This window comes from Pan troglodytes, chromosome 2, assembly GCF_028858775.2.
Source record: "Pan troglodytes isolate AG18354 chromosome 2, NHGRI_mPanTro3-v2.0_pri, whole genome shotgun sequence".
NCBI lineage: Eukaryota > Metazoa > Chordata > Mammalia > Primates > Hominidae > Pan > Pan troglodytes.
This window is the reverse complement of record NC_086015.1, coordinates 190,388,375-190,416,317: the sequence shown is the minus strand read 5'-3', so window position 1 is coordinate 190,416,317 and position 27,943 is coordinate 190,388,375. Positions and strand designations below refer to the sequence as shown.

The 27,943-nt window shown below is 46.8% G+C and overlaps 1 protein-coding gene across 11 annotated transcripts in view; it reads left to right on the top strand.

Moving 5' to 3' along the window:
* Positions 1-22,578, top strand: part of MASP1 (MBL associated serine protease 1) — a 74,430-nt gene extending 51,852 nt beyond the window's left edge. For 4 of the 11 annotated variants that reach the window (XM_054681315.2, XM_054681313.2, XM_054681311.2 and 1 more), the window contains 2 exons: positions 947-1,042; positions 3,559-6,045. In XM_054681315.2, coding sequence (XP_054537290.1) covers positions 947-1,042; positions 3,559-4,442 — 980 coding nt within the window. In that variant the 3' untranslated portion in view covers positions 4,443-6,045. Of the gene's footprint in view, positions 1-946; positions 1,043-3,558; positions 6,046-10,246; positions 10,385-13,654; positions 13,769-14,207; positions 14,273-14,665; positions 14,852-16,671; positions 16,740-18,727; positions 18,828-19,601 lie in introns of those variants that run through there. The other 7 variants (XM_016942480.4, XM_016942478.2, XM_054681312.2 and 4 more) reach the window with 4 other exon arrangements.
* The last annotated feature ends 5,365 nt before the right edge of the window (positions 22,579-27,943 follow it).

Genomic DNA, 27,943 nt, shown 5'->3' with positions numbered 1-27,943 from the left:
ACATGGCTGGAGAGGCCTCACAATCATGGTGGAAGGTGAAAGGCACATCTTACATGGTGACAGGCAAGAGAGAAATGAGACATAGCCAGTTTGGGACATAGCCAAACCATATCAGGAGGCTTCTAGATATCAGATTAGACACTAAAACGGAAAGGCTATGGAGTTGTCTACCATTCATCCTTAAGAAGCGAAGAACATGTTAGCATTTGGGAGTCAGGTTTTGACCATCACAGGTGCTATGGGATCCCAGAGAAGAAGGAAGTAACAATGCCTGGTTGTCTATGAATGAAGGGGTAAGAACTGACTGGGAAGGGTTCACATAAGAGGTCTTTATTTCTGAGAAAAACTTATGAGGATGTGGAATAAGGGAATGTTCATCCCACCCATTCTGCTGATTCCACTTACCTCAATTAGGCTTGCCCAGAAGTACAACCAAGGACTCCAGGCAGTGAAGCCTCAGAGAAGAGAGGAATGATGGAGCTGTAGAGGAATGGTGGGGCTGTAGCAAACCAGAGGATCTAATCCCCATTTTGCTAAAAGACCATGTGAGCCCAAAAAAGCTAGGGATAGATTCCATGCTAGAAAGCCATGTGGCCACCTCTGGAAGGGGAAGAAGCCCTGGGCAAGGAGTCAAGGCCCTAGATACTAATACTGATGCTGCCATTTCCTAACTGTGATCTTTGGTAAGTATTTTCATGTCTCTGGGTCTGGGATCCCATACCTCAGAAGTAAAGCATCAGAACCAAGAGACCTGTGATATTCTGACCTTTTTTTTGAGACAGAGTTTCACTCTTGTTGCCCAGGCTGCATGCAATGGTGCGATCTCGGCTCACTGCAATCTCTGCCTCCTGGGTTCAAGCAATTCTCTTACCTCAGCCTCTCGAGTAGCTGGGATTACAGGCATGCACCACCATGCCTGACTTTCTTTTTTTTTTTTAATTTTTAGTAGAGACGGAGTTTCTCTATGTTGGTCAGGCTGGTCTCGAACTCCCCACCTCAGGTGATCCGCCCACCTCAGCTTCCCAAAGTGCTGGGATTACAGGTATGAGCCATGCACCCAGCTATTCTATGACTTTTAATGGTCATCATCCTCTATGTTTGTACAAAGCATCTTGGATACAATGAGTCATGACATTCTTTTAACACCCAATATTGGGCAGAACCATGGTGTATCATTGGACTAGGCCAGAAATTTGTAAATTCTCTCTTCGCAAAACACTGTGATTGAACCAGGATGCAGGCCAGGATGGAGAAGGCCATCTCATCTATTGTCAAAAGGCCCACCATTTCAGGGGGCCTGCTAAGCAAATATTACTTGCCCTTTTATTTTATAAATGAGAAAACTATCAGAATAGTGTAGTGATTTGCACAAGGCTACTTGCAGAAAGTCGGGGCAGAACTGAAAGGTGAACTCAATACTTTTGATGGCAACATAAGCAATGCCGACCCATTTTTTTACCATGATCATGTTTTATGCCATCCTCAGGAACCTTGAATCCTAGAGTATCACATTTTTTTTTAAAGACCCTCCCTCAGTAACCACTGTCCTCTAGAACCCAAATCTGGCTTCAGCATAGCCAAAGCTATAACATTTCAAGAAGATCCCTTTCTCCCAGGAAAGACTGGGTGGGGAATGGCAGCAGCCAATAAGAATGACCCCATTTCAATGAGCTCTCCCAAGAGCTTGTTGCATCATTCAGCCTCTTAAAAGGACAAGAACACATCAAGGAGAAAAACAGATTTCAGTGGAGATATGAAGCTAGACTCAGGATAAATAGGTTCGAGTTCTGGCTTTCCCATTAACAACCTTGAGTAAGTCACTTGCCTTCTCTGAACTTCCATGTTTCCATCTGTAAATTAGCTGTTCTCCAAGGTCTCTCCAGATCCGATCTGTGACCTGCAGTGTGCCACTGGCACCTTGGTTGGAGAAAGGTACCGTTTAATGCTGGCTTTGTTGTGACCACGGACCAAGCCACAGACGTGTCCCTTACCAGATCAGGGCCTTGAAGCACTAAATATATGTAGGACCAGTCACAGAGCTGCGTTGAGATGTTGCCTTGCAGCTTGCTACTTGTAATTGGAAGGCTGACCCTCAACTTTGAAAGGCCAGGCCACAGAGAGTTACAAAGACCAGTTCACATCTGGCCTGGGGTGAATGGCAGGGTGCCCCAGGATCAAGCAAGAAGCATTTGGCCTCAGGAAGAAGAGCATCTGAAAAGCATTAGGTTGCTAAAAGCCTGCTCTCCCAAAGTTGCCAAGAAAACTCAAATGTTCCATGGTGTCTAAAGGATTGTCAAAAGCACCCAGGCCAAGGAGTGTAGCCTGGCCATTTGGAATCAGGAGGAGGCCCACACTCATAGTAGGTCTACCTCCAAGACCCAAGCACCCTGCCTGGGAAGGGCCATGCAAGCATGTTCTTAGCCAGCGGGGGCCTGGTGCCGAAGACCTTCTGCTCGTTGGCCAGAGGCATTTGGCTGCAGGAGGCTGGTGGTGCATGTGCATGCTCAGGGTGCAACTCAGTGGAACGAAGTTTGCTCAGATCTTTCTCCTTCCCCTAAAGGTACTACACAGCTCCTGGGTGCAATGATGGGTGGCCCAGAGTAGGGTCCATGCATCATTGCTTATAGATTATGCCACCTTTCCCCAACCCTGGATGCCCTGGGGCTTAATCCATGGGCATCAATTTATAGCAAGATTCTGTTAGGACAGAGAAGAAAAGGTTTGAGGGCCTATGCCCATGGTCTTAATATCTGTTAAGTCAGTGTGGGATACAAGACTTAGAATCTAGTTAAGCTCCTGCTATCTGACTTAAGAGTCATATCCTTTTGGGCTAGTCACTTAAACTCAGGAGGTTTACTCACCTAGAAAATGGTGATGGCCAAGGCAAATAAAATGAAAATTAAAGGATCTCTGGAATTTGAAGGATCCCTGGAGATCATTGTGACCAAATGCCTCATTTGGCAGATCAAAAATTGAAATCCAGAGAGGGATATTTGCTGACTCAGAGTTATATGGGAAATGGAAGAGAAAAGCCAGGCCAAGGCTTCCAGCATCTTTGTTCCCAGTCTAGCGTTTGCTGTGACCTGCTAGATGGGTTTTTAGGTTCCTTCCACCTCTCTGTCCCCATGGACAGAAAACTTTCAGAAGTATTCTAGGTTCCCATAGCATGGACCACTTCTGAAATAAGACCTGCCTTTCTAGAGAAGGAAGGGGAGAAGTGACCACTACTGGAAATAGATGGCTGTAAATGGTCCGGGTCACAAGTGGTCTTAGCCAGAGGTGGTTCAGGGTAGAGAAAGCCCAAGCACAGAGTGGTCCAGTCCAGAGACAGTCCCAGCTACAGAAGAGCCAGACTAGAGATGGGCCAGCCTAGAGAGACTTAGACCCAAAATGACCCTGAGTAGAGCTCTCCCAGGCTAGCATGACCCAGGCAGGTTAGGGTCCCATGGTGGCATAATCTATAGTGGGTGAAATGTGAATTTATCTTTGTGGCTCCTGTCATATGGCTGACCTGACCAGTCTCTGTCTCTTGTCCCTGCTCCCTCTTTCTCCTTACAGAGTGTGGTCAGCCCTCCCGCTCCCTGCCAAGCCTGGTCAAGAGGATCATTGGGGGCCGAAATGCTGAGCCCGGCCTCTTCCCGTGGCAGGCCCTGATAGTGGTGGAGGACACTTCGAGAGTGCCAAATGACAAGTGGTTTGGGAGTGGGGCCCTGCTCTCTGAGTCCTGGATCCTCACAGCAGCTCATGTGCTGCGCTCCCAGCGTAGAGACACCACGGTGATACCAGTCTCCAAGGAGCATGTCACCGTCTACCTGGGCTTGCATGATGTGCGAGACAAATCGGGGGCAGTCAACAGCTCAGCTGCCCGAGTGGTGCTCCACCCAGACTTCAACATCCAAAACTACAACCACGATATAGCTCTGGTGCAGCTGCAGGAGCCTGTGCCCCTGGGACCCCACGTTATGCCTGTCTGCCTGCCAAGGCTTGAGCCTGAAGGCCCGGCCCCCCACATGCTGGGCCTGGTGGCCGGCTGGGGCATCTCCAATCCCAATGTGACAGTGGATGAGATCATCAGCAGCGGCACACGGACCTTGTCAGATGTCCTGCAGTATGTCAAGTTACCCGTGGTGCCTCACGCTGAGTGCAAAACTAGCTATGAGTCCCGCTCAGGCAATTACAGCGTCACGGAGAACATGTTCTGTGCTGGCTACTACGAGGGCGGCAAAGACACGTGCCTTGGAGATAGCGGTGGGGCCTTTGTCATCTTTGATGACTTGAGCCAGCGCTGGGTGGTGCAAGGCCTGGTGTCCTGGGGGGGACCTGAAGAATGCGGCAGCAAGCAGGTCTATGGAGTCTACACAAAGGTCTCCAATTACGTGGACTGGGTGTGGGAGCAGATGGGCTTACCACAAAGTGTTGTGGAGCCCCAGGTGGAACGGTGAGCTGACTTACTTCCTCGGGGCCTGCCTCCCCTGAGCGAAGCTACACCGCGCTTCCAACAGCACACTCCACATTACTTATCAGACCAAATGGAATGGAACACACTGACCTAGCGGTGGCTTCTCCTACCGAGACAGCCCCCAGGACCCTGAGAGGCAGAGTGTGGTATAGGGAAAAGGCTCCAGGCAGGAGACCTGTGTTCCTGAGCTTGTCCAAGTCTCTTTCCCTGTCTGGGCCTCACTCTACCCAGTAATACAATGCAGGAGCTCAACCAAGGCCTCTGTGCCAATCCCAGCACTCCTTTCCAGGCCATGCTTCTTACCCCAGTGGCCTTTATTCACTCCTGACCACTTATCAAACCCATCGGTCCTACTGTTGGTATAACTGAGCTTGGACCTGACTATTAGAAAATGGTTTCTAACATTGAACTGAATGCTGCATCTGTATATTTTCCTGCTCTGCCTTCTGGGACTAGCCTTGGCCTAGTCCTTCCTCTAGGAGAAGAGCATTCAGGTTTTGGGAGATGGCTCATAGCCAAGCCCCTCTCTCTTAGTGTAATCCCTTGGAGCACCTTCATGCCTGGGGTTTCTCTCCCAAAAGCTTCTTGCAGTCTAAGCCTTATCCCTTATGTTCCCCATTAAAGGAATTTCAAAAGACATGGAGAAAGTTGGGAAGGTTTGTGCTGACTGCTGGGAGCAGAATAGCCGTGGGAGGCCCACCAAGCCCTTAAATTCCCATTGTCAACTCAGAACACATTTGGGCCCATATGCCACCCTGGAACACCAGCTGACACCATGGGTGTCCACACCTGCTGCTCCAGACAAGCACAAAGCAATCTTTCAGCCTTGAAATGTATTATCTGAAAGGCTACCTGAACCCCAGACCCAAATATGGGGACTTAGTCGATTACCTGGAAAAAGAAAAGACCCACACCGTGTCCTGCTGTGCTTTTGGGCAGGAAAATGGAAGAAAGAGTGGGATGGGCACATTAGAAGTCACCCAAATCCTGCCAGGCTGCCTGGCATCCCTGGGGCATGAGCTGGGCGGAGAATCCACCCCGCAGGATGTTCAGAGGGACCCACTCCTTCATTTTTCAGAGTCAAGGGAATCAGAGGCTCACCCATGGCAGGCAGTGAAAAGAGCCAAGAGTCCTGGGTTCTAGTCCCTGCTCTGCCCCCCAACTGGCTACATAACCTTTGAAAAATCATTTTCTTTGTCTGAGTCTCTGGTTCTCCATCAGCAACAGGCTGGCATAAGGTTCCCTGCAGGTTCCTTCTGGCTGGAGCACTCAGAGCTTCCCTGACTGCTAGCAGCCTCTCTGGCCCTCACAGGGCTGATTGTTCTCCTTCTCCCTGGAGCTCTCTCTCCTGAAAATCTCCATCAGAGCAAGGCAGCCAGAGAAGCCCCTGAGAGGGAATGATTGGGAAGTATCCACTTCTCCAACCGGCTCATCAAACACACTCCTTTGTCTATGAATGGCACATGTAAATGATGTTATATTTTGTATCTTTTATATCATATGCTTCACCATTCTGTAAAGGGCCTCTGCATTGTTGCTCCCATCAGGGATCTAAAGTGGAAATAAACCCTCGTGGATAACCAACAGCCTTGGCTTATGGGTTTTGTTATTGTTGGGGAAGTGTATTCATTTGTTTTAACTTTTTTGAAAAGAAATTGGTCTCCTCATTAAACCAAAATCTCCCTTGTTGCAGAAAAAGTACAACTTTTGGTATCTGGACATTATCCAAGAGGTAATGAGGAAAGGATTTGGTTATTGATCTGTCTCCTTCTGAGAGGCTACTTGTTCCTTCGTTTAAGTGCCTGCCATTTAAGTCCTTGCCTTCAAAGGACTTGAGCCTGAAGGCCCAACCCCCCATGTGCTGGGCCTGGTGACTGGCTAGGGCATCTCTAGTCCCAATGTGAGATTGGATGAGATCATCAGCAGTGGCACATGGACCTTGTCAGATGCCCTGCAGTATGTCAAGTTACCCATGGTGCCACACGCTGAGAGCAAAACCAGCTATGAATCCCGCTAAGGCAACTACAGCATCATGGAGAACATGTTCTGTGCCAGCTAGTTTCTAGTACCAGTTTCAAAGTGTTGAAACTGGCATGCAAGACAAGCTTATGTGCATGTAGGTCTTATATAGGCAAAAGGAGTTAAATGTAAAAGGAACAGAGATTTAAGTACTATAGGAACTTAAAGAAGGGGCTATTTCATACAGCTGAAGGGGCTTGGAATAGCTTTGCAGAGGCTTCAAAGGATGTGTGGGAGATAGGAGGGAAGGGGCAGAGTGGAAAAAAGCATGAAAGCTGGCCATGGTTAAAGTGAGAGCAGTGGGCATTGAGTGGGAAGAGTTTTAAAGGGCATACTCTATTTGAACTGTCCTGAAACGAGTGATTCTCTAAGTTTGGGGTATATGAGAATCACTTCGAGTGCTGGTGAAAAATGCAGATTGCTGGGTCTCACCCACTGGAAAATTTGAATTCAGTATGTCTGAGGGTGGGCAGCATGGTGTGGAAAGTGGACAGGAAGGGGCTGAGCTAGGAAAGCAGTTATGCAACTTCTGCAACTGTCCTGATGAGGGATGGTGCAGACCCACCAGCCATAGGGCTGTGACAGTGCAGACAGGAGGAGGGGCAGTTTAAATCGATTTAAGTGGTACATACAGCAGGGCTTGGCCTATAGGCATCTCTTGATAAGTTCAAGCATGAGTGGCATGTGATAGTGAAGTCTCACCATGGGACGCACTCATGGTTCGCCTTTGTTTTTGGTTCGTACCATAATGAAAATGCCATCCTTTTTACACTATTGAGAATGAAAATAAGAGCTTATTTATGCTTTGCACTTTATGGTTTGTAGGACTATCGTGTCTCATGTTCTATTACATTTCCAATTTTTGTTTTTCTTTTGATACTTGGACTTTATTTTGTGACATATTGAGGTACTGAGGTATTGAGGTACTGAGGTACTGAGGTTGTGACATATTGAGGTACATAGAGAGCACTTTGTGACATGGAGTCGGGGAGACACATCACTCTCCTTCTCCTAGGGATTTACCAGCAGCTCAGCGACTGATTGAACATGGGGTTGAAGAAAAGGGAGGCAACAAGGATGTGATTGATTCAGACATTAGCAGACATCTGGAAAAACAAAGGGGAGAAGGTTAGTGAAGGGTGGATACTTGGGCTTGGATTCACTGAGCTGGAAGAGTTTATGAGCAATCCAGCTGGAAATGTAAGTAGGCAGTAAAGAATGGTGAGTTTTAGAGGACAGGGCAGATTTAAAGACACTGATTTGAAGTTCATCAGCACATGGGTAGTATGATGGCATAGAGGTAGAGGGCATCACCTACGGGAAATTTACAGATAAGAAAAGGATACCAAGGCCTGGGGCCAAATGGGTGAAACACCAGCATCATGGAAGGCATGAAGAAAAGAGAGGCCCCAAGGAAAAAAAAAAAGGGAGGGGAAGGGATCAGAAACACAGGGAGAAAAGTACTTCAGAAGCCAAGAGGAGGAGTCGTAAAGAGGGATGAAGTAGTCAACAGCACCCAATGCTGCTAAGAGTCCCAATAAAGGACTCCAGGATGGAAGTTCCCTAAGAGACGAATCAAGTCTCTATCATCATCCCTGAGGGGTATGCAGGCAGGAGGCTCCATGTGTGAGTTTCAAGTCTCTAGGCCTTCTCTCTTCCTTTGTCCTCTCTCTCTCTCAGTCCTCTCTCTGTACTCCCTCCTTCCTCTCTCTCCAGCCTTCTCAGTCTCCCAGGATGGGCTTTTAGCTCTTTTCTCAGAGTTAGGAAACTGCCCATGCATCTTCCCTAAGCCTTATGGTAAAAATTACATGTTCAGTTCTCCATGTTTTGGTTCCTTGAAACCTACAAATTTTTTATTCTTACTATGAAGCCTGACTCTTCAAAATGAAAGTCCGTCTTACCAGACTTTGGTTTCTGCTTTGCTCTTTCAAGTCAAAGCCTTATCCAGCCTTTGCTTAAAACCGTGGATGCTCCAGCTTCAATGGCTTGGGAGCCACAGTGCACAGCGAATTCCTAGGGATGAAAAATGTATCTGATAAGATTCAAAAAATAGTATCCTACTCTGTATGTAGATATCATGGTTGAAGTTCCATTTATGGTCTCAGAGACATTTTATTTCCATCTACTATTTGTAGACCTGTTAAATATTCAAATGGCTGCCTATTTCCAAGTTTGTGCAGTACGTGGCACTTTCTTCTTCTGAATCCGGCTCCAAAGGGGGAGGAAGAATGTGGGAAAGGAGTGTCAACTCGTCTTTTCAGAAGCTTTACTATAGAAGGGAGGAGAAGGAGAGACTGTGGAATGAATGGCAAACGGGGAAATGGAAGCTGATTTTTAGGATGAAAAGTCTTGACTGTGTTTTGGAGGCATAGAATAAGGAGAGATGAAAAATACAGGAGAGGGGTGACAGTCTCCAAGGCCAGGTCTCCAAGAGTTCAAAAGTTAAGAGATCCAGAGTGAAAAATTAGTTCTGAAGAAAATAAAGTTTATAGGAAGAAGAGATGGTGAGGAGGATGGTTCCGATTCAGTGGGGTTCCCACTCAGGGAGTTCCCACTCATTGGGCTCTGAGCGTCTGTTGGGAATGGAGGCAGGGCATTAGCTTGGGGAAGCTGGCTGTGGGCATGTGGAATGATGCTGGGAGATGCTGAGGCTGCATCAAGGTTGTGGATGCAGAGCATTTATCTGTGATTTTCTCCAGCCTGGTGACAGCTACAAAGGTAGCAGGTGACTGCCTGGATCCAGGGGCTTGGGTTATGAGTGTTCTGGGAAGCCACATAGTTAAAAGTTTATGGGGCTGGCCAGAGTAAGAAAAGCCCAGAGTTGGGAGTCAGGAGACCTAGAACTATAGTCTTGCTACTAACTCATGGAATACCTTTTGGAAGTCAATTTCCTTCTCCGGGCCTTGGTTTCTTTAGCTGAATGATGAAAGGGATAGACCAGATGGTCTCCAAGGGCTATTCAGTTGTAAAGTGTGTATGTGGGAGCGTGTCTGTCAATCCAAGCCAGTGGAAAATGGGATGGAGCAGGCAGACACTGTGGTGGAGGGGATCTTCAACTCCACGAGGCCCTGAGGAAGGGCTTCTCTGAGGAGACAAGATTCATGTGGCTGGAGCATAATGATTCTTTATTAGCTGTGACTCTTTCATTTGTAAGTGACATAAACCCAACATAAGCAGCTTAAGGGGAAAAAAGGTAATTTATAGGCACACATAACTGAAAAGGCTGTACCAAAAGACTTCAAGTATAATTAGATCAAAGGGCTCAACTATTAGGGTGCAATCTCTCTCTCTCTTTGTCCCTCAACTTTCGGCTCCACTTTTCTTCATCATTCTCAGCAGACTCTTAATGAAGTGATTGTTGGCAGATCTGGGCTTATGGCTAATAGCTTGGCAATTCCAGTAGGGAATGACTTTCTCTTCTGTAATATGTTTAGCAAAATTCTCAAGTAAGGCTTTCATTGGTCCAGCCAAGGTCACATTCCCATCTCTGAGCAATTGCTGTGACCAGAAAGTGCATAGCTTTGATCAGTCACATTCCTATCCCTGAAACCAGAGGTGAGGTCAATCCAACTCTAGCTGCATAGACTAAGAATAAGGAAAGTGCAGCCTCCAAAGAAAGACTGGGATGCTATTATCAGGAAGGTCAATTAATGGTGGAGGAGCAAAAATAATAGATGTTCCTAACAGGGTGAGGAGCTGGGAGCTCTGGCAGTGGGCAAGATGGAGCCCAGAGTCTGATCTGTCTCTCCCTCCCTCCCTCGGATGCAGTGTGTGGGCTCCCCAAGTTCTCCCGGAAGCTAATGGCCAGGATCTTCAATGGACGCCCAGCCCAGAAAGGCACCACTCCCTGGATTGCCATGCTGTCACACCTGAATGGGCAGCCCTTCTGCGGAGGCTCCCTTCTAGGTAAGGAGAAGGTGGAAGGGGTGGAAGCTAAGAAACTGAACCCCCTCCTTGGAGACTGACCAAGGTTTCTTCATTGAGAATCATTGTGCACACTAGCATCAGGGTGCAGAAGCACAGTGTGGTAGAAAGAGTTCTCGACTAGACTGGATCCTGGTCTGTCTCTGGCACCGGGAAGGACAAAGTCAGGGAGTCTCTCAACCATGAATTTAACAGTACATGGAGGTCAAAGACAGGGCATGCCAGGGCTGTGAGTTCAGGCAGAGCCAGGAAACTCACCCTTGGGGATCAGGGAAGGTCGATTTACAAAGACCTTGAATGCTATGCTTAGGAATTTCTATCTTGTCTTGAATGCTGCTTTAGGTTGATAAGTATGTTCTGGAAAGTTCTCTCCAGAGGCAGCAATGATAAAAAGGAGGGTGAAACTGGAGGCCAGGAGATCAGTGAGGCATCCATTGCAGTGGTGGGGAGAGAAGGCATAGCCTCAGAGTAAGAACAGGGTATGATGGATGGAAATAAGGAGGCAGATTCGATAACACTGGGAAATAGGACTGTCACCTTTGTAATGGAATGTGGGTGGGAGTGGGAGCAAGAATGAGAACAGCCGATGGCTCTCCCTGACACAGTTTGGTCCAGGCAATCTAAGATCTATTCCAGTTCTGATGTCAAAAGAAAACTGAATAGCAATCTAGGCTATCTAGGCCACTTCTGCATCGGATCCCACCCCCGAGGAAGAAGGCCCGGCTTGGCCCATCTCTGCATGAGCAACTCCCAGGCTGATGGGTATGCCTCTCACTCTGCCTCACCCTCCTCCAGATCCAACCAGGGGTGGACAGCTCTGGGGCAAGGATCCCTTTGGCAAGGCATCAGGTCTGGGCTAGAGCTGCAGCCAAAGCACCAGGGCTACATAAATCCCTACTCTGCAAGGAATTTATCCTTATATTCTCTCAGACCCAAAGATGAATAGTCTCACTCAAAGAAGTCCCCCAGAGAGGTAAAGAGAGTGAGGGAAGGTATTATAGGGCCAGACAGGGCTGAGGGCAGTTCAGTGGGAGCAGAGTCGGGGAGAGGACCAAGGGAGAGAAGGGAAGGGAAACAGAGGACCAGAATTGGAAAGACAACAATGGAGAGGACAGAGAGAGACAGAGAACACTGAGAGATACCTGGAAAATAAGATAGAGGATTGAAGAGAGTAAAGAGAAAAATGAAAGGGAACAATACAACAAGAGGAAGAGGTACTGGCAGGGCACAAGATACCCAGGAGAGAAGAAGCCAGGGAAGGAGGGACCTGAAGGGAAGTTGGAGAGAAGCAGGGTGGTGTGGAGGAAGAGCTGCCAGTGAGGGCAGAGGGAGGGAAGACTCTGCTTCACCAGACAGCTCCGATTTTGTTAGAGGGCAAGTAAGAGAGATGGATTGTGTGCACCTAATTTTAAGAATGAATTCATTTTCTTAAACCTTGATTTTTTTTTTTTTTTTTTTTTTTTTTTTTTTTTTTTTTTTTTTTTTTTGAGATGGAGTCTCACTCTGTCACCAGGATGGAGTACGGTGGTGCAATCTCGGCTCACTGCAACCTCCGCTTCCCGGGTTCAAGCCATTCTCCTGCCTCAGCCTCCCGAGTATCTAGGACAAACCTTGAATTTTTGAGTCCACTAATGTCCACCATGTATTGTGATTCATTGTGTGTTTATTCCCTGTGACTTATGTTTGAAAAATGTTTGACGTTCACTTCTCTACCCTCAGCCAAGCTGGAATGCCCTCATACTTCGCACTCCCTGCAGCAACCCTGATCTATCATTTCTGTCTCCCTCCTGTCATTCAGTCTTAAAGAGCAAGGGAAGGATAGGAGAGGGCAGAAGAAACAGGAAAGCAGCCAAGGGACAGAGGAAGGGGAAAGCACCTCATTAATGCCCACACTGACACCTGGGTAGAGGGATCTGCAGAGCTGGGAGGCCAAGCTATGTCTCTGAACTGGCCAGTGCACACCCCTGGGTTCATCTAAACAGCCCAGAGCCCCACACCAAGGCAGGCTGTCCTAACCTGGGTACCTCAGCCCACCTGATCCACCTGGAAAATCTGGTCCTGGACGTGGGCAGGGATCAAAAAATGCCCCAGGGCAGAGAAGAGTGGCCTAAGTAGAGCCCTGGCCAGGACCCAGGAGCACATAGCTGCTTCTCAGAGGGCCAAGTGGAGCCTGGAACCTGCTCTGGGACTAAGCACTTCTGCCCTCGACCCTGAACTTTGACCTGATACTCAGCCTCCCCCACCCCTGTGTTCTAGAGCTTTTCTTTCTGCTTGGCTCATCTTGGATATGTCTCTGGGCTCAGCTACTTACGGGCTTGTCATCTGCTCCACATAAGAGGTGAATGGAAGCCTGACCCTGCATTAAACGAAGGGCAGATGCCTGTCCATCCAGAGAAAGATGCCAGCTGAGACACAGGAAATGCATTAAGCTGACTATCAAGAGCCCTGGGGTCTGGCCCTGGCCCTGACCCTGAAACCAACCTGCTGGGTGACCCTGGACATCTCTGCTTTCTCCACGCCTCAGGGTTCCTGTCTATATAATGAAAGGTCTAGATCAGAGCAGTGATTCTCCACGCTGGCAGCAGTAGAATTAACTAAGGAAATGTTTAAAACATTATCTGTGCTTGGGCTCCACCCCCATGACATAAATGGTCTAGATATAGGTCCAGACACTGATTTACTCTTTTTTCATTCTCCAGGTAATTCTAACGTGCAGCCAGTGTAGGTAGCTTCTGATTCATCAATTTTAAACTTTAATATGCATACAAATTACTGGAGAGTCTTGTTAAAATGAAAATTCTGATTCAGTGGATCGGAGGTGGGGCCGGCCTAAGAGTCTTCATTTCTAAGAAGCCTCCAAGTGATGCTAATGTTGCTGGTCCAGGAACCACACTTTGAGAAGCAAGGCCTGAGAAGGCAGCCAGTTGACCACAGGCTTTCTGTGCACCCACCTTGGGCTCTCTGGCTCTCACCAATGCCATGGGCTCAAAGGATCCCTGAAATCCTGTTTACAATGTTCAGTCCTGGCCTTGGTTGGAATAGGCAGGTAAAAATCACAGATTTAAATCCTCATCTTCAGATTAGGATCATATGAGCATTTGAGTTGGGGGCCATAAAATACAATGGAGAGAAGTATGGCCATTTTCAAGGTCTTGAGGGGTCCTCTGGAGTAGCCTGAAGATCCTCAGCTCAAGACAGAGGGAGGCAAGACCCAGTAGTGCAGGACGATGAGACGTGTGTTCTGTTCCCCAGGCTCCAGCTGGATTGTGACCGCCGCACACTGCCTCCACCAGTCGCTCGATCCGGAAGATCCGACCCTACATGACTCAGACTTGCTCAGCCCTTCTGACTTCAAAATCATCCTGGGTGAGTGAGTGAGGGGCAAGCTTACTCCCGAAGCCAGCTGTGGTTCTGGGAATGACCTACTGGCCCTTTCCAAGGCGTGTCTGCTCACTCATTCGCTCACTCATTTGTCAGGGCAGGACACCTGGGATGGAGGTCCAGGAACCTGAGTCCAAGTGCAAGATATGATTCTCCAGACACGTGACCATGAGAAGGCATTGAAGTCTATGCTTCAGTTTCACAACGATAAAATGAGGAGGCCTCTAGATAATTTCCAAAGACCTGTTAGATTTCCATGAACCTGTGGTTTCAAATGGATCATACATATACGATCCAGATTTCCCCTCTTGTTTATAAAATCAGATGACCAGCTGATTCAATTCAGGTCCACACATATTTACCTACTGACATTATGCCAGGATCTAAGGACACAGTATGATTAAGACCTAGTTTCTGCCCACAGGCAGCTTACAGTCTAATAAAGGAATAAGATGTGAGCACAGAGACCTCTAATGGAAAGTAGCAAGCAGTAAGTTTTGTAGAAGAAGAACAGATAAAATGCCATGGGAGTTCAGAGGGGAAAGACTTCTAACCCAAGAGTCTGAGAGGCTACCTGGAGGAGGTCATGTTTGACACAGGCACTGAAGGTGATGATATGGATTGAACATGTGGCAGCAGGCATCAGAACAAGCATTACAAGGCAACAGCATCAGTTCCTGAAGAAAGGCAAGGGTGGGCACCCATGAGATTATGTAGAGAATGACCAATAGGGTGGGATGTCTGGGAAAGGTGGATGAAGGCAGTGAAAGGGCTAAGGCTGGAAGCAAGGGCTGGATGGGGCTGGGGTGGGGGCTGACAGGGAACAAGGTGTGACCTTATCCTCCATTGCCTCCATGCCTCACATGTCTTCTTCTTGCCCAGGCAAGCATTGGAGGCTCCGGTCAGATGAAAATGAACAGCATCTCGGCGTCAAACACATCACTCTCCACCCCCAGTATGATCCCAACACATTCGAGAATGACGTGGCTCTGGTGGAGCTGTTGGAGAGCCCAGTGCTGAATGCCTTCGTGATGCCCATCTGTCTGCCTGAGGGACCCCAGCAGGAAGGTACTTTCCCCTACCTCCACCTCTGCAGGGCAGCTGGTGTCTCCACAAGGAGTCCGTCTTCACGTTGGTGAAGCTCTGGTGCCAATTAAGTCAGCTGACAGTGTCTGCATGACTCACCAACTGCTTCCCCTCAAACAGCCAAGTCACAACTGGGTCCAAGGCAGCAAAAGTTGTGGGAAGCACATAGTAAACAGTCAGACCTAAGGGTCCAGATAGAAAAACAAAAACTAGACTAGTTATCGTAACAGAGAGAATTTAATATAGGGCACTGGAGGATTGGAGAAGTAAGAGGGAAAAGCTGAGATCATAGAGATGGTACCTGCAGGAAGAAACCACCAACCCTAGGGCTGGGGAAACAAAGGTAAGAACCTGGAGTTAGAAATTAGAAGCTTGGAAAAGGGGCCCTATGGGGCCAGAACCTGAACTTCTGCAGAAGAGTCTAACGTGCTAAGCAAAACAGCTGAAAACAATGGCCACTACTGGGGTGAAAAACCACTGCCAGGGCTGATGCCAACAGCCAAAGCAAGTCTTCCTGCCTTTCTGAAAGTGCCCCCTGTTTTCAGGAAACCAGCTAGCAAAGTAGAACTGCCCACTTCAGAGTCTCATCCCTAGTACCACAAAGCAGAATGTAGAAGGGTAAGTCTCAAGCTGGGGGACAATGGCTTAATACTCAGCACAGGCTCAAACCCCACTGCGACCATTTCCCAGCTGGGTGATCTTCAGGAAGTTATTTAACCTCATTAAGCCTCAATCCCCTTGCCTCTAAACTGGAGATGCTATCCCATGTGGTGGCTGTGACATTTCCATGTTTGAGATAATACTTAAACATAGGTGACCCATGTCAGCTGGCTTCCTTTTCATTCTAATTTCAGTGGTGCCACATCAAGTTCACTTCCTTTAGCTCAAAAGAAAAATGGCTGAGATGTAATCTGAGGAGTATTTAGGGGAACTGAGCCAACAGGAAAGGCCCAGGTGTAGCTGGCTTTGACTCATTGGGTGCCATGTGCCCACCATGTGCCAGGTGCTTTATGTTCATTAACTCATTTATGAACCATGCAAGCCTTGCAAGGTGGCACTGTAGCCTCATTTCCAAACGAGAAAACTAAGGGTCAGCAGGGTGAGGTGACTCACCTGAGATGCAGCTTGTATGAAGCAGATCTGGGGATATAGTACAGGTTTTCTGACTTTAAGCCCAACACTGTTTTCAGTATCCAGGCTCTTTTTCAAATGAGAAAATAATTGCTCTGTCAGTGCTCAACCCACTTCCACATTGCCCCACAGATTTACCAACTTCATAGACTTCTAGAATGTCAACTCTGAAAGGGGTTTTAGAGAATACCAAGTCCAGCCTCCTCATTTTATGGATAGGAAAACAGAGGCTTAGAAGGGGAGCAGAGAGGAGGGCTGGCTAAAGGCACCATAGCACGTAGTGGAGTAGGCTGGGCTTGTTATTTATTCGCTGTTCTTGATTGAGCACCTACTATGTGCCAGCATTGCGATAGGCATTGTGATATAGCAGTGACCAAGAATGAGATTCTGCTCTCATGGACCCTAGGTTTCAGACTAGTTGAGGGTGGGACAGAATAGAAAACTAAACAAGTAAGCCAGTAACACATCATAGAAACCAGTGCCCCTAGCTCTGCTGCAGGTAATCTGTAGCCCAGCTGCCTTTCACGTCTTCCTCCCCACCACGCCACCTTTCTCTGAGAAGAACAATCCAGTCTTTCCTCCACAGAAGAGGATGATGGAGCTGCAAGCTGCACCCCTCCAAACACCCCACAGATAGCTTCTCTGTTCTCACAGTATCTTCTCTCCTCCAGGAGTCATGGTCATCGTCAGCGGCTGGGGGAAGCAGTTCTTGCAAAGGTTCCCAGAGACCCTGATGGAGGTGAAGTTCACTTTATAACCTACGCACAGTGACACCTCAGCTCTGCACTGGGCCTTCCTTCTCCGTATTGTTCCCTTAGGGATTTTGAGGTTGGGTGGGGGTTGGTGAGAGGGAAACTAGGAGCCCAGACCCACCTCCAAAGTTCAATGGGACTTTGAACCCCAGAAAGCTTGATTTGTTTGTTCTACATGTCATGGACTCTAGCCTCTAAACACTGTTAAGTTTTTCTGGTAGCTTATTAAAGGCTTAGCTTATGAAAATTCTCCCAGAAAACAGCAAGTTTAGACACCCCCATGGTGACAATCCAGCTGCGCACCATGAGAACTGTACACCAAATTGGCCAGAATGAGCCAGGCTCTTGAGAACCACAGTCCTTGCAGTAATGAACTTGGCAGTTACACTTAGAAGTTCATATTCCTATCAGTTCAAGGAAAAAAAAAACAACACTGAACTAAAAGTAAGGAGCCATAGTTTCAAGTCTTGGCTCCCACTAACTTGCTGGTCATCTGAAGCAAGTTATTTTGCCTCTCTAGACCATAAGATATTATTTCCAACTGCAGAGTTATGGGGCAACATGAGCTGCCATCAAAGAGTTGCTTGGCTCTGATATCACCGGGGCCTATGACTGACACAGCTAGTTTCTAAATTCGTCCACATATATTATTTTGACATATTTTAAAATTTGGGATTTGCAACAACCATTCATCCCTTCATTCGCTAACTCCCGGGGGTCTATTTGGTGTTTCCTTGGTACCAGACACTGTACTAGCTACTAGCTGTGCTGGGGTAAAAGGATAGATCTGGTCCCTGGCCCCCTTGGGCTCATGGTCAAGTGGAATGGACAGAAAGTAGTTATGGATGTGATAAAGGTGGAGAGAGAGAAATGCAGGATGCTCCAGAACATATGAAAGAGAATCTGATCTTGTCTCAGGGGTTCAGGAGGCATTCCCAAAGGAAGTGATGCTGAAATGATACCTGAACGATGAATCAGGTGCTCAGCAGTTGCTGAGGACCTGTCCTCAGGACCACCCTGCCCTGGCTTCCTCTCCCCTTATCCAGGGAAGGCCATGACCCAAGAGGGATCTGAATGGCCTCTGGTTTCCTCCCAGCAAGGGCAACAGGAGTTGTCCATTTAGAGAATATGGCCCATCCAGTTCTTGATTTGACTGAAAGAGAATCATATGTTTCCTCTTTTTATTCCAGACATCTACTCCAACAGTTACCCCCACACTGGATCAAGGGCAACAATAGTCACAATGCCTTATTTTTATGTATCGATTTTGCTGCATTGCAAAAAAACATATATTTTCTGGGTATCTACTAAGCTCCAAGCAATGTAAGATAGAAATGCATAAAATACAGATCCAGCATCGAGACAGATGCTCATACTATAGAGAGGGAGGACAACATAACAAAGTGCTTGCTGCAACGCCAGCAGTGATAACTCCACAGTAGCTAATATTTATACAGCGTGTGTAGTTTACAAAGCACTTGTTCCTGCCTCTCCTCTTTGTACAGTGATTAGTATATCAAATACTGCAACCTCCATTTTTCAGATGAGGAAAAAGAGTCTCAGAGTCTGAAAAACAATGAGTAAGCCACATGTTCTAGGTCCTACAGTAGGGGTGAGACAAAAGAAAACCAACCTTCATTTTTGTATACATTGTCCTATTGACTAATACATCTCCTAGGCAAGTATGATTACCTCTATCTTACTGATGAGAGATCTGAGGCCCAGAGAGGGCATGTGACTTGCCCAAGTTCACACAGCCAAGGTCTTCACAGCCAAGACTGCCCTAGAACACGGGCCTCCTGATTCTCCATTCAACTGTTCCTTCACCTGTAGCATGGGGCAGTCTCTTAGATCAAGTCTAAGGTAGACACAGGTCCGTCCAGGTATGGAGTGGAGAGGAGCCGTCTTCAGGGGTGTCAGAATAGCAGAGGCTTCTCAGCCAGGGATGAGGACCAATAACAGCTTTGTGTTCTAGATTGAAATCCCGATTGTTGACCACAGCACCTGCCAGAAGGCTTATGCCCCGCTGAAGAAGAAAGTGACCAGGGACATGATCTGTGCTGGGGAGAAGGAAGGTGGGTTAAGAGGCTGGCATACAACAGGGGCGCTGCCAGCCAGGGAGTGGTGCAGAGCCAGCAAGGGAGCACAGAGGCCTCCCAACCTGGTGGGCTGGCAGTGTGGGGGCGCGGGGGACTGGAGGAAGGCCGTGGGAGGAGGGATTCCACAGGAGAAGATGCATCGGAGAAAAGATATTTACAGGATGCTCATCATTCCCTTCCCAAGTTCAGTGTTTTCCTTAAGAAAGAGGCCTTGGCCGGGCACGGTGGTTCATGCCTGTAATCCCAGCACTTTGGGAGACCGAGGCGGGTGGATCACCTGAGGTCGGGAGTTCGAGACCAGTCTTGCTAACATGGCGAAACCCCATCTTTACTAAAAATACAAAAATTAGCCGGGCATGGTGGCAGGTGCCTGTAGTCCCAGCTACTCGGGAGGCTGAGGAGGGAGAATCACTTGAACCCAGGAGGTAGAGGTTGCTGTGAGCCGAGATCATGCCACTGCCCTCTAGCCTGGGTGTGACAGAGCGAGACTCCATCTCAAAAAAAAAAAAAAAAAAGAAAGAAAAAAGAAAAAGAAAAGAAAAGAAAGAAAGAGGTCTGAATCAGGGCTTTTTAGAATCATTTGAACTCTGATGCGGCCTGACCTAGAACTGCCCAGAGCTGAGGTTTGGGTCCAACGGTCTGCTATGCCCTCTAGTGCCCAATTCTCTGAACTACAACCCATACATGGGAGAAGGAGACTTGGGCTGGGAAGGGGCATTTTATCTTCATCTATGTCTCTTTTTCACCTAGGGGGAAAGGACGCCTGTGCGGGTGACTCTGGAGGCCCCATGGTGACCCTGAATAGAGAAAGAGGCCAGTGGCACCTGGTGGGCACTGTGTCCTGGGGTGATGACTGTGGGAAGAAGGACCGCTACGGAGTATACTCTTACATCCACCACAACAAGGACTGGATCCAGAGGGTCACCGGAGTGAGGAACTGAATTTGGCTCCTCAGCCCCAGCACCACCAGCTGTGGGCAGTCAGTAGCAGAGGACGATCCTCCGATGAAAGCAGCCATTTCTCCTTTCCTTCCTCCCATCCCCCTTCCTTCGGCTTATCCATTACTGGGCAATAGAGCAGGTATCTTCACCCCCTTTTCACTCTCTTTAAAGAGATGGAGCAAGAGAGTGGTCAGAACACAGGCCGAATCCAGGCTCTATCACTTACTAGTTTGCAGTGCTGGGCAGGTGACTTCATCTCTTCGAACTTCAGTTTCTTCATAAGATGGAAACGCTATACCTTACCTACCTCGTAAAAGTCTGATGAGGAAAAGATTAACTAATAGATGCATAGCACTTAACACAGTGCACAGCATACACTGTTTTCAATAAATGCACCTTAGCAGAAGGTCGATGTGTCTACCAGGCAGACGAAGCTCTCTTACAAACCCCTGCCTGGGTCTTAGCATGGATCAGTGACACACCTCTCCCCTCAACCTTGACCATCTCCATCTGCCCTTAAATGCTGTATGCTTTTTTGCCACCGTGCAACTTGCCCAACATCAATCTTCACCCTCATCCCTAAAAAAGTAAAACAGACAAGGTTCTGAGTCCTGTGGTATGTCCCCTAGCAATGTAGCTAGGAACATGCACTAGATGCCAGATTGCAGGAGGGCCTGAGAGAAGCAGGGACAGGAGGGAGCCTGGGGATTGTGGTTTGGGAAGGCAGACACCTGGTTCTAGAACTAGCTCTGCCCTTAGCCCCCTGTATGACCCTATGCAAGTCCTCCTCCCTCATCTCAAAGGGTCCTCCAAGCTCTGACGATTTAAGATACAATGAAGCCATTTTCCCCCTGATAAGATGAGGTAAAGCCAATGTAACCAAAAGGCAAAAATTACAATCGGTTCAAAGGAACTTTGATGCAGACAAAATGCTGCTGCTGCTCCTGAAATACCCACCCCTTTCCACTACGGGTGGGTTCCCAAGGACATGGGACAGGCAAAGTGTGAGCCAAAGGATCCTTCCTTATTCCTAAGCAGAGCATCTGCTCTGGGCCCTGGCCTCCTTCCCTTCTTGGGAAACTGGGCTGCACGAGGTGGGCCCTGGTAGTTTGTACCCCAGGCCCCTACACTCTTCCTTCCTATGTCCACAGCTGACCCCAAGCAGCCGTTCCCCGACTCCTTACCCCTGAGCCTCACCCTGAACTCCCTCATCTTGCAAGGCCATAAGTGTTTTCCAAGCAAAATGCCTCTCCCATCCTCTCTCAGGAAGCTTCTAGAGACCTTATGCCCTCCAGAGCTCCAAGATATAAGCCCTCCAAGGGATCAGAAGCTCCAAGTTCCTGTCTTCTGTTTTATAGAAATTGATCTTCCCTGGGGGACTTTAACTCTTGACCTGTATGCAGCTGTTGGAGTAATTCCAGGTCTCTTGAAAAAAAAGAGGAAGATAATGGAGAATGAGAACATATATATATATATATTAAACCCCAGGCTGAATACTCAGGGACAGCAATTCACAGCCTGCCTCTGGTTCTATAAACAAGTCATTCTACCTCTTTGTGCCCTGCTGTTTATTCTGTAAGGGGAAGGTGGCAATGGGACCCAGCTCCATCAGACACTTGTCAAGCTAGCAGAAACTCCATTTTCAATGCCAAAGAAGAACTGTAATGCTGTTTTGGAATCATCCCAAGGCATCCCAAGACACCATATCTTCCCATTTCAAGCACTGCCTGGGCACACCCCAACATCCCAGGCTGTGGTGGCTGCTGTGGGAACTACCTAGATGAAGAGAGTATCATTTATACCTTCTAGGAGCTCCTATTGGGAGACATGAAACATATGTAATTGACTACCATGTAATAGAACAAACCCTGCCAAGTGCTGCTTTGGAAAGTCATGGAGGTAAAAGAAAGACCATTCTGGTATGAAGGTTTTGGGGGAGGAGATATCAATCAAGAAGGCTTCCCAGAAGAGGTGACTGGACCAGAGCCTTGTCCACAGGTAAGACGGAGGAGGCCTTCCACATGGAGGGAGAACAATAGTAAATGTCCACTCAAGATGTCCTTTATTATACCAGCTCCTCCCACAAAAACACATGTCCAGTGGACTCTTTTTCTGGGATCAGAACCAACACCAAAAAGAGCTTTTCTCCTTAAAGTTAGAATTCTAAACAGGACTTGAAATGGCCTCAAGGTTTATGCACAAATACTGACTTCTGGCTGGACCCAGCTTATTCTGTTTATTTCTCCAATTGCAATTTCATCCTTATCCTGAGAAAATGTCTAAATAGGCCATGGAACCCAGGCTTCCCCGTGACCTACAAGCACTTATTAGCTGTGCCAGCTCCTGCACTGCTGCTTAGGTCCAAGAAACCCAGATCTCTCACAGAGCCATAGAAGCAGAGGGCTGGAGTATCTGTGAGGACAACAACCTTGTCTAACTTCGCGACCTCATTCTTGAGCATTTCTACTGATGAGAAACTCACTACCCCCAATTGCAGCTCATTCAACTTTAAAATTGCTGCTTTTTGAATCACTGATTGTGAATATTAATTTTAAAAAAATAAGTAAGAAAATGTTTTAAATGTGCTGCCTCTTTAAAAGGTCTCCTCTTTGTGCAACCAAAACCCACCTCTCTAGAATACAGTTTGTATAACTGAAGCTATAATTTCATACCATGAGTGCTGCTGTTAGCAATAATAATCACGCCCGGATTTTATTAACAACAGAAGCTGTTGCTCATATGAAAAAACAAACATTAGTTCCAATAAACATCTGCATTGAGTCAAAGCTCCCTGTTTGTTTGTATGTCTTTTATGCACTGATGATTATAGTGAGTTGCTTTCATTTACCAACATTTTGTTGTATTCGTGTAGGATCACTGTACCATGAAGGGAGAGAGACTATGATGGGAAGATTGTTGTAGATACAAAAGCATGTCTTAGGTTTTTGGGTCAGTTCTGTTTAAATACCTGTCCTATTATTCCTGTAAATTATCAAAATATCCCAGAATGTCAATGTTTCTGCATCCACATTACAATTATTAAATGCCACTCATTTATTAAATTTACTATTATCAGTGGCATTTAATAAATTTGAATCATATGTTCAGTGTTTGGTTTAGAAAATATGGCGCCATGTCTATGAGTGGCCTGTTCTGGATTGGAGTACATGCCTTCTTTCTGCCTTGAGTTAATCTTACTCAATGGAGAACAAGAATCAAAGAAACACCACCACCAAGAGGGCCTTCAAGCTAGAGTTGGGCAAGAGTCAGGGAGGGGAATGTAGACCACTCATATGACAGAGGTGGAAACCAATCTTGGTCTAGAATAAGTCTCAAAATCAAAAGACTTGAATTCTAGTGCAGCGTAGGTTGACTCCCTTATTTATTTAATTTTCCCATCTCTACACTGCTAGAATAACCTCTCTCCTGAGGCTGTTGAATCTGATGAATTAGCAAATAGGAAAGAACTTAGAAAATTATAAGTTCACTCAAATGTAAAAGGTTATGTGGGAAATAATCACCACTAACATTTTTGAGTACTTACTATCTGCTTGTTATACACATTCTCTAATTTAATTTTCACAAGAAAATGTCACGAAAGGACTATACTTATCCCCCTTTTACAGGTGAGCAACCTGGAGTACAGTGAAGTGTAAAATGTGGGCTGACTTAGGAGCACAAATACCCCAGCAACAATGGGCACTCTTAGTACACAGGTCTTGGTTTCTAAAATATCATCATCCGATAAAAGGAACACAGGCTCTTTGAAGAAATGACTGATTCCGGGATTGGGGCAAGAAACACACAAGCTGAGACTGGAGCATCTTGCAGTCCCAGAAAGTGAGGAAACGCTGGGGATATGTCAAAGGGACACAGGAGCCAAATGAAAGAGCTTCCACTGGCCAAAGCTGGAATGTTGAGCAACAAAGCAACATAGCATTGGATAATAACCCAAAGTATAAAATAAATATTCATGAGTACATACTTATGTGAATAAATTATTGAACAAATAAATCAACTGGAAGAATAGACCAATCTCCCCTTGAAAAAATGCAAAATCGTGCATCCCTCCAGAGATGCAGCATGAGTCCCCATCCCTTAAGTGTTGGCAGCACATAGTGATTTCTTTCCAAAGAATATAGTATAAAAGGTGGGGCGGGACACAATAATTCTGCTGTGCAGAAGCCTGATAAACACTACCTCAGCCAGGTAATCAAGGTTAATACAAAAGTGTTAAGTCACATGGATGCTATGTGACTTTGTGTGCCATGATGAAAATGGCTTTGTACCTCTGTGTTCTTCCCTCCAAATCCCATAACCCCAGGCTAATCATAAGAAACACATCAGGTAAATCCCAACTGAGGGACATTCTACCAAGTACCTGACCAACCCTCATCAAAACTGTTAAGGTCATCAAAAACGGGGACATTCTAAGAAACCATCACAGCCAAGAGGAGCCACAATGGGAAAGATATGTTAAAGTCCCACCCCCCAGTACCTTCGAATGTGAACTTATTTGGAAATGGGATAATTGCAGCTGTAATTAGTTAAGAAAAGGTCATACTCGAGTAGAGCGGGCCCTTAATTAATCCTATAGGACGGGCATCCTTATAAGAAGAGTAGGCCAGGCACGGTGGCTCATGCCTATAATCCCAGCACTTTGGGAGACCAAGGCAGGCAGATCACTTGAGGTCAGGAGTTCAAGACCAGCCTGGCCAGCCTGTGAAACCCCATGCATACTAAAAATACAAAAATTAGCCAGGCATGGTGGTGGGTGCCTGTAATCCCAGCTACCTGGGAGGCTGAGGCAGAAGAATCACTTGAACCCGGGAGGCGGAGGTTGCAGTGAGCTGAGATCACGCCACTGCACTCCAGCCTGAGCAACAGAGTGAGACTCCTTCTCCACAAAAAGAAAAAAAAGAAAAGTAAAGACACAGAGACACAGACACGTGAGGGAGAATATCATGTCTTGATGAAGGCAGAGATTGAAGTTTTGTAGCTACAAGCCAAGAAATGCTAAGGATTGCCAGCAAACCAGCAGAAGCTAGGAACAGGTGAGGAAGGATTCTCTTCTACAAGTTTCAGAGGGAACACCCTGACTGCAGACTTCTAGCCTCCAAACTGTGTAATAATAAATGTCTGTTGTTTTAAGCTACCCAGGTTGGGCAGCCCCAGGACACTAATACAGAACCTAAGGAGATATGACAAATAAATGTAATGTGATATCCTGGATGGGATCCTGGAAAAGACAAAAACATCAGGTGAAAACTAAGGAAATCTGAATAAAATTTGGACTTTATTTAATAATAACGTATCAATCTTGGTTCATTAATTGTGAGAAATGTACTAAACAAATATAAGATGGTAATAATAGAGGAAACTGGTGTAGTATTCATCAGAACTTCCTGTACCATCTTCACAACCTTCCAATACTTCTCAAAACAAAAATGTCATTTAAAAAAAAGTGACCCAAGATCTCTCAGCTAGGAGATGGAGAAACCAGGATTTGAAACCAGTTCTGATGGACTCTGGAGCCTAATCCCTTAACTCTAACACCAATGGTTCTCAATCAAGGCTACACACGGGCATTACCTGGGGAGTTTAAAGAAATGCCAATGTCTGTGTCTCAACCACAGAGATCCAAATATGATCAATCTAGAGTAAGGCCTGAGCACTGGGATTTTCTAAAGATCCACAGGTGATTCTAATGGACATGCAATTTGAAAGTCATTATTATAGGCTCTGCCACCAGTGTGCAACCTCTGACTTAGGTCACTCAACCAGCAAGAGACAGAGATGAGATAGATTCCCTGATATTGTAGCCCATGGTCCAGAACTATTTTGTGACTCTCAGTAGCAACACCATTGCTAAGACCTTTCTGCACTAGTGTTTTCTGGAAAGAATGGTGCTGTTTTACCTTGCAGTAGTAAACCAAGAGGAGGAGGAGCATCCCAGGCAATGGGGAGTAGCATATGAGAAAGCAGAGATATGAAAGGACACCAGGCATTTGTGGAAAACTGAATGATAGAATGATATAGTCCCTAGAGAGACAGACAGTTTAGGAGAAAGAACATCACACCATTTGGGAAGATCTCTATGTGCAGGATTATAAAAGGCCTTGAATACACAGCTTGCTTTTGGGAATAGGGAGCCATCTAAGGATTTTAAACCAAAGAGAGATGTGATCAGCTTTCCCTTTCAAATGAGGCATTAAATGCAATGAACTGAGGGAGACTCAAGATGGCTACAGTACATTAGGCAAGAGACCTAATGGTCCTGAACGAGGCAGGCCAGCTTACAGGGAGGAGAGGAATCTCCTTCTGGGGGCTCTGAGAACCTAGGGCTGGGCTTAGAGAAGTCACTTTTAACAGATTCTCAACCTCTGTTAACACTTCACAGTGAATTAGTAGAGAAGTAGAGAGAAAAGAGGGCAGAAACCAAAACCCAAAAGCAGAAATCGTTTCCCAGGTCCCTGGTCTTTCTGTGACCCACTGGTACCAGCACTTGTCCATAGAAAGGAAGCCATGGGTTCTCCGAACTTGAGGGAAGGAGAAAAACAGTGCCTTTGCAACAATTTCCTGTGTTGGCATTTTTTTTTTCAAGAAGAAAAGAAAAATGTCATTTGAATGCAGAAACACAAGCTCAATTCCTAGCAATGAGCTTCTGATAATAAGGAAAAAGAACCAGGACCATTTCAACACCTAGGCAGATCACAAAGCCACCAAGGGAGTCTTCTCTGAGGAATGGGGTATTAGGATAAAGCAGTGTGATGACAATGGGAAGGTGTGTGGGGCCTGGACGGTACCCAGGGTTAGTGTCTGAATGACAAACAGATCAGCATGGGCAAAAACATGTCTTCCCTGCCAGCATCTTTCAGTCCCAAAGGAGACCTCTACAAAGTCAGAGGTTATGATACCCCAATGGATATCAACAGGCCAGCACCAACCAGAGCAAGCCTGGGGATCCGAAGGTCACAGTGTAGATGTAGACCAGGCCTGTGGTCTCAGAAGATGCTGACCTAGTTTGAAAGTGAGGACTCTCTTCTCCCCTTGGGCTATTTGTCCTGTGACGTTATCCCATCTTGCCCATCGCCTGGGACCATCTGGTTTATTTAATCCATGCCAGTTAAATGCTCATGTGTGGCCCAGGCCTGCCAGTGGGATCCAAGACAACAGAATCCTTCTTTTAACAACTCTGACAACATCTCCCTTTGGTCTGAGTTTGCATGTCTGACGCCCAAATCCATGATAGCAGTCTGGGCCTCCCACCAAGTCTTTTCATTTGAGTGCATTTTAAAGTTATGAAGTACTTCAAGTGCACTGAAAAAAAAAAAATAGAGACAAAAATCCACCTCCTGCTCAGATTCGATGAAACAATGTGTCCCATGCAAGGGACATCAGCAAGATTCCAATACGAGAAGTAGCTGGTGCCATGAGAGAGAAGGAGCCTTGGGCCAGTAGACAGAGCTCTGAACCTGGCTGTGAAGGCCTGGATTCCAGTCCTCACTCTGCTCCCAAAGCTCTGAAAGCCCCAGGGAATCCTGCTCTCTGTGCCTCAGTCCCCACAGTCTCCCTGTTACTCTCCTTATTTTTCCAACCTCTCTACATGGGGATTCCCTGGGCTCAGCTCTTTGGCCTCTTTTCTTTCCTCTCTAGCCTCACTCCCTAAATAATCTCATCTAGGCTTATGACATTTAAAACCACCTAAATGCTGATGGCTCTCCAATTTCATCTCTAGCTTCGGCACCTCCTCTAAACCACAGGCGTGATATTTCAACTGCCACCTTCGCATTTCTCATGTTTAATGTCTAACAGAATGCCCATGTCCAAAACTGAGGTCCTCATATTGCCCCAAAATTTGTTCCTCACGGCCTTCCTCATCTCAGAAAATAGACACTCCGTTCTTCCAGTTGCACAGGCCAAAAATCCTGGGGCGTCTTTGACTCCCCTCTCTCTCATACTGCACATCTGAGTCACCAGCAAATCCTCTCAGCTCCACCTTTAAAGTACATCCAGACTCAACCACAGCTGCTACCACCCTGGAACGCGTCACTACAGCCTCTTGCAAGGAGTACTGCAGGAGCCTCCTGGCTAATATTTCCTCTTTCATTCTTGTATCTCTATGGTCTATTATCAACTGGGTGACAGTAA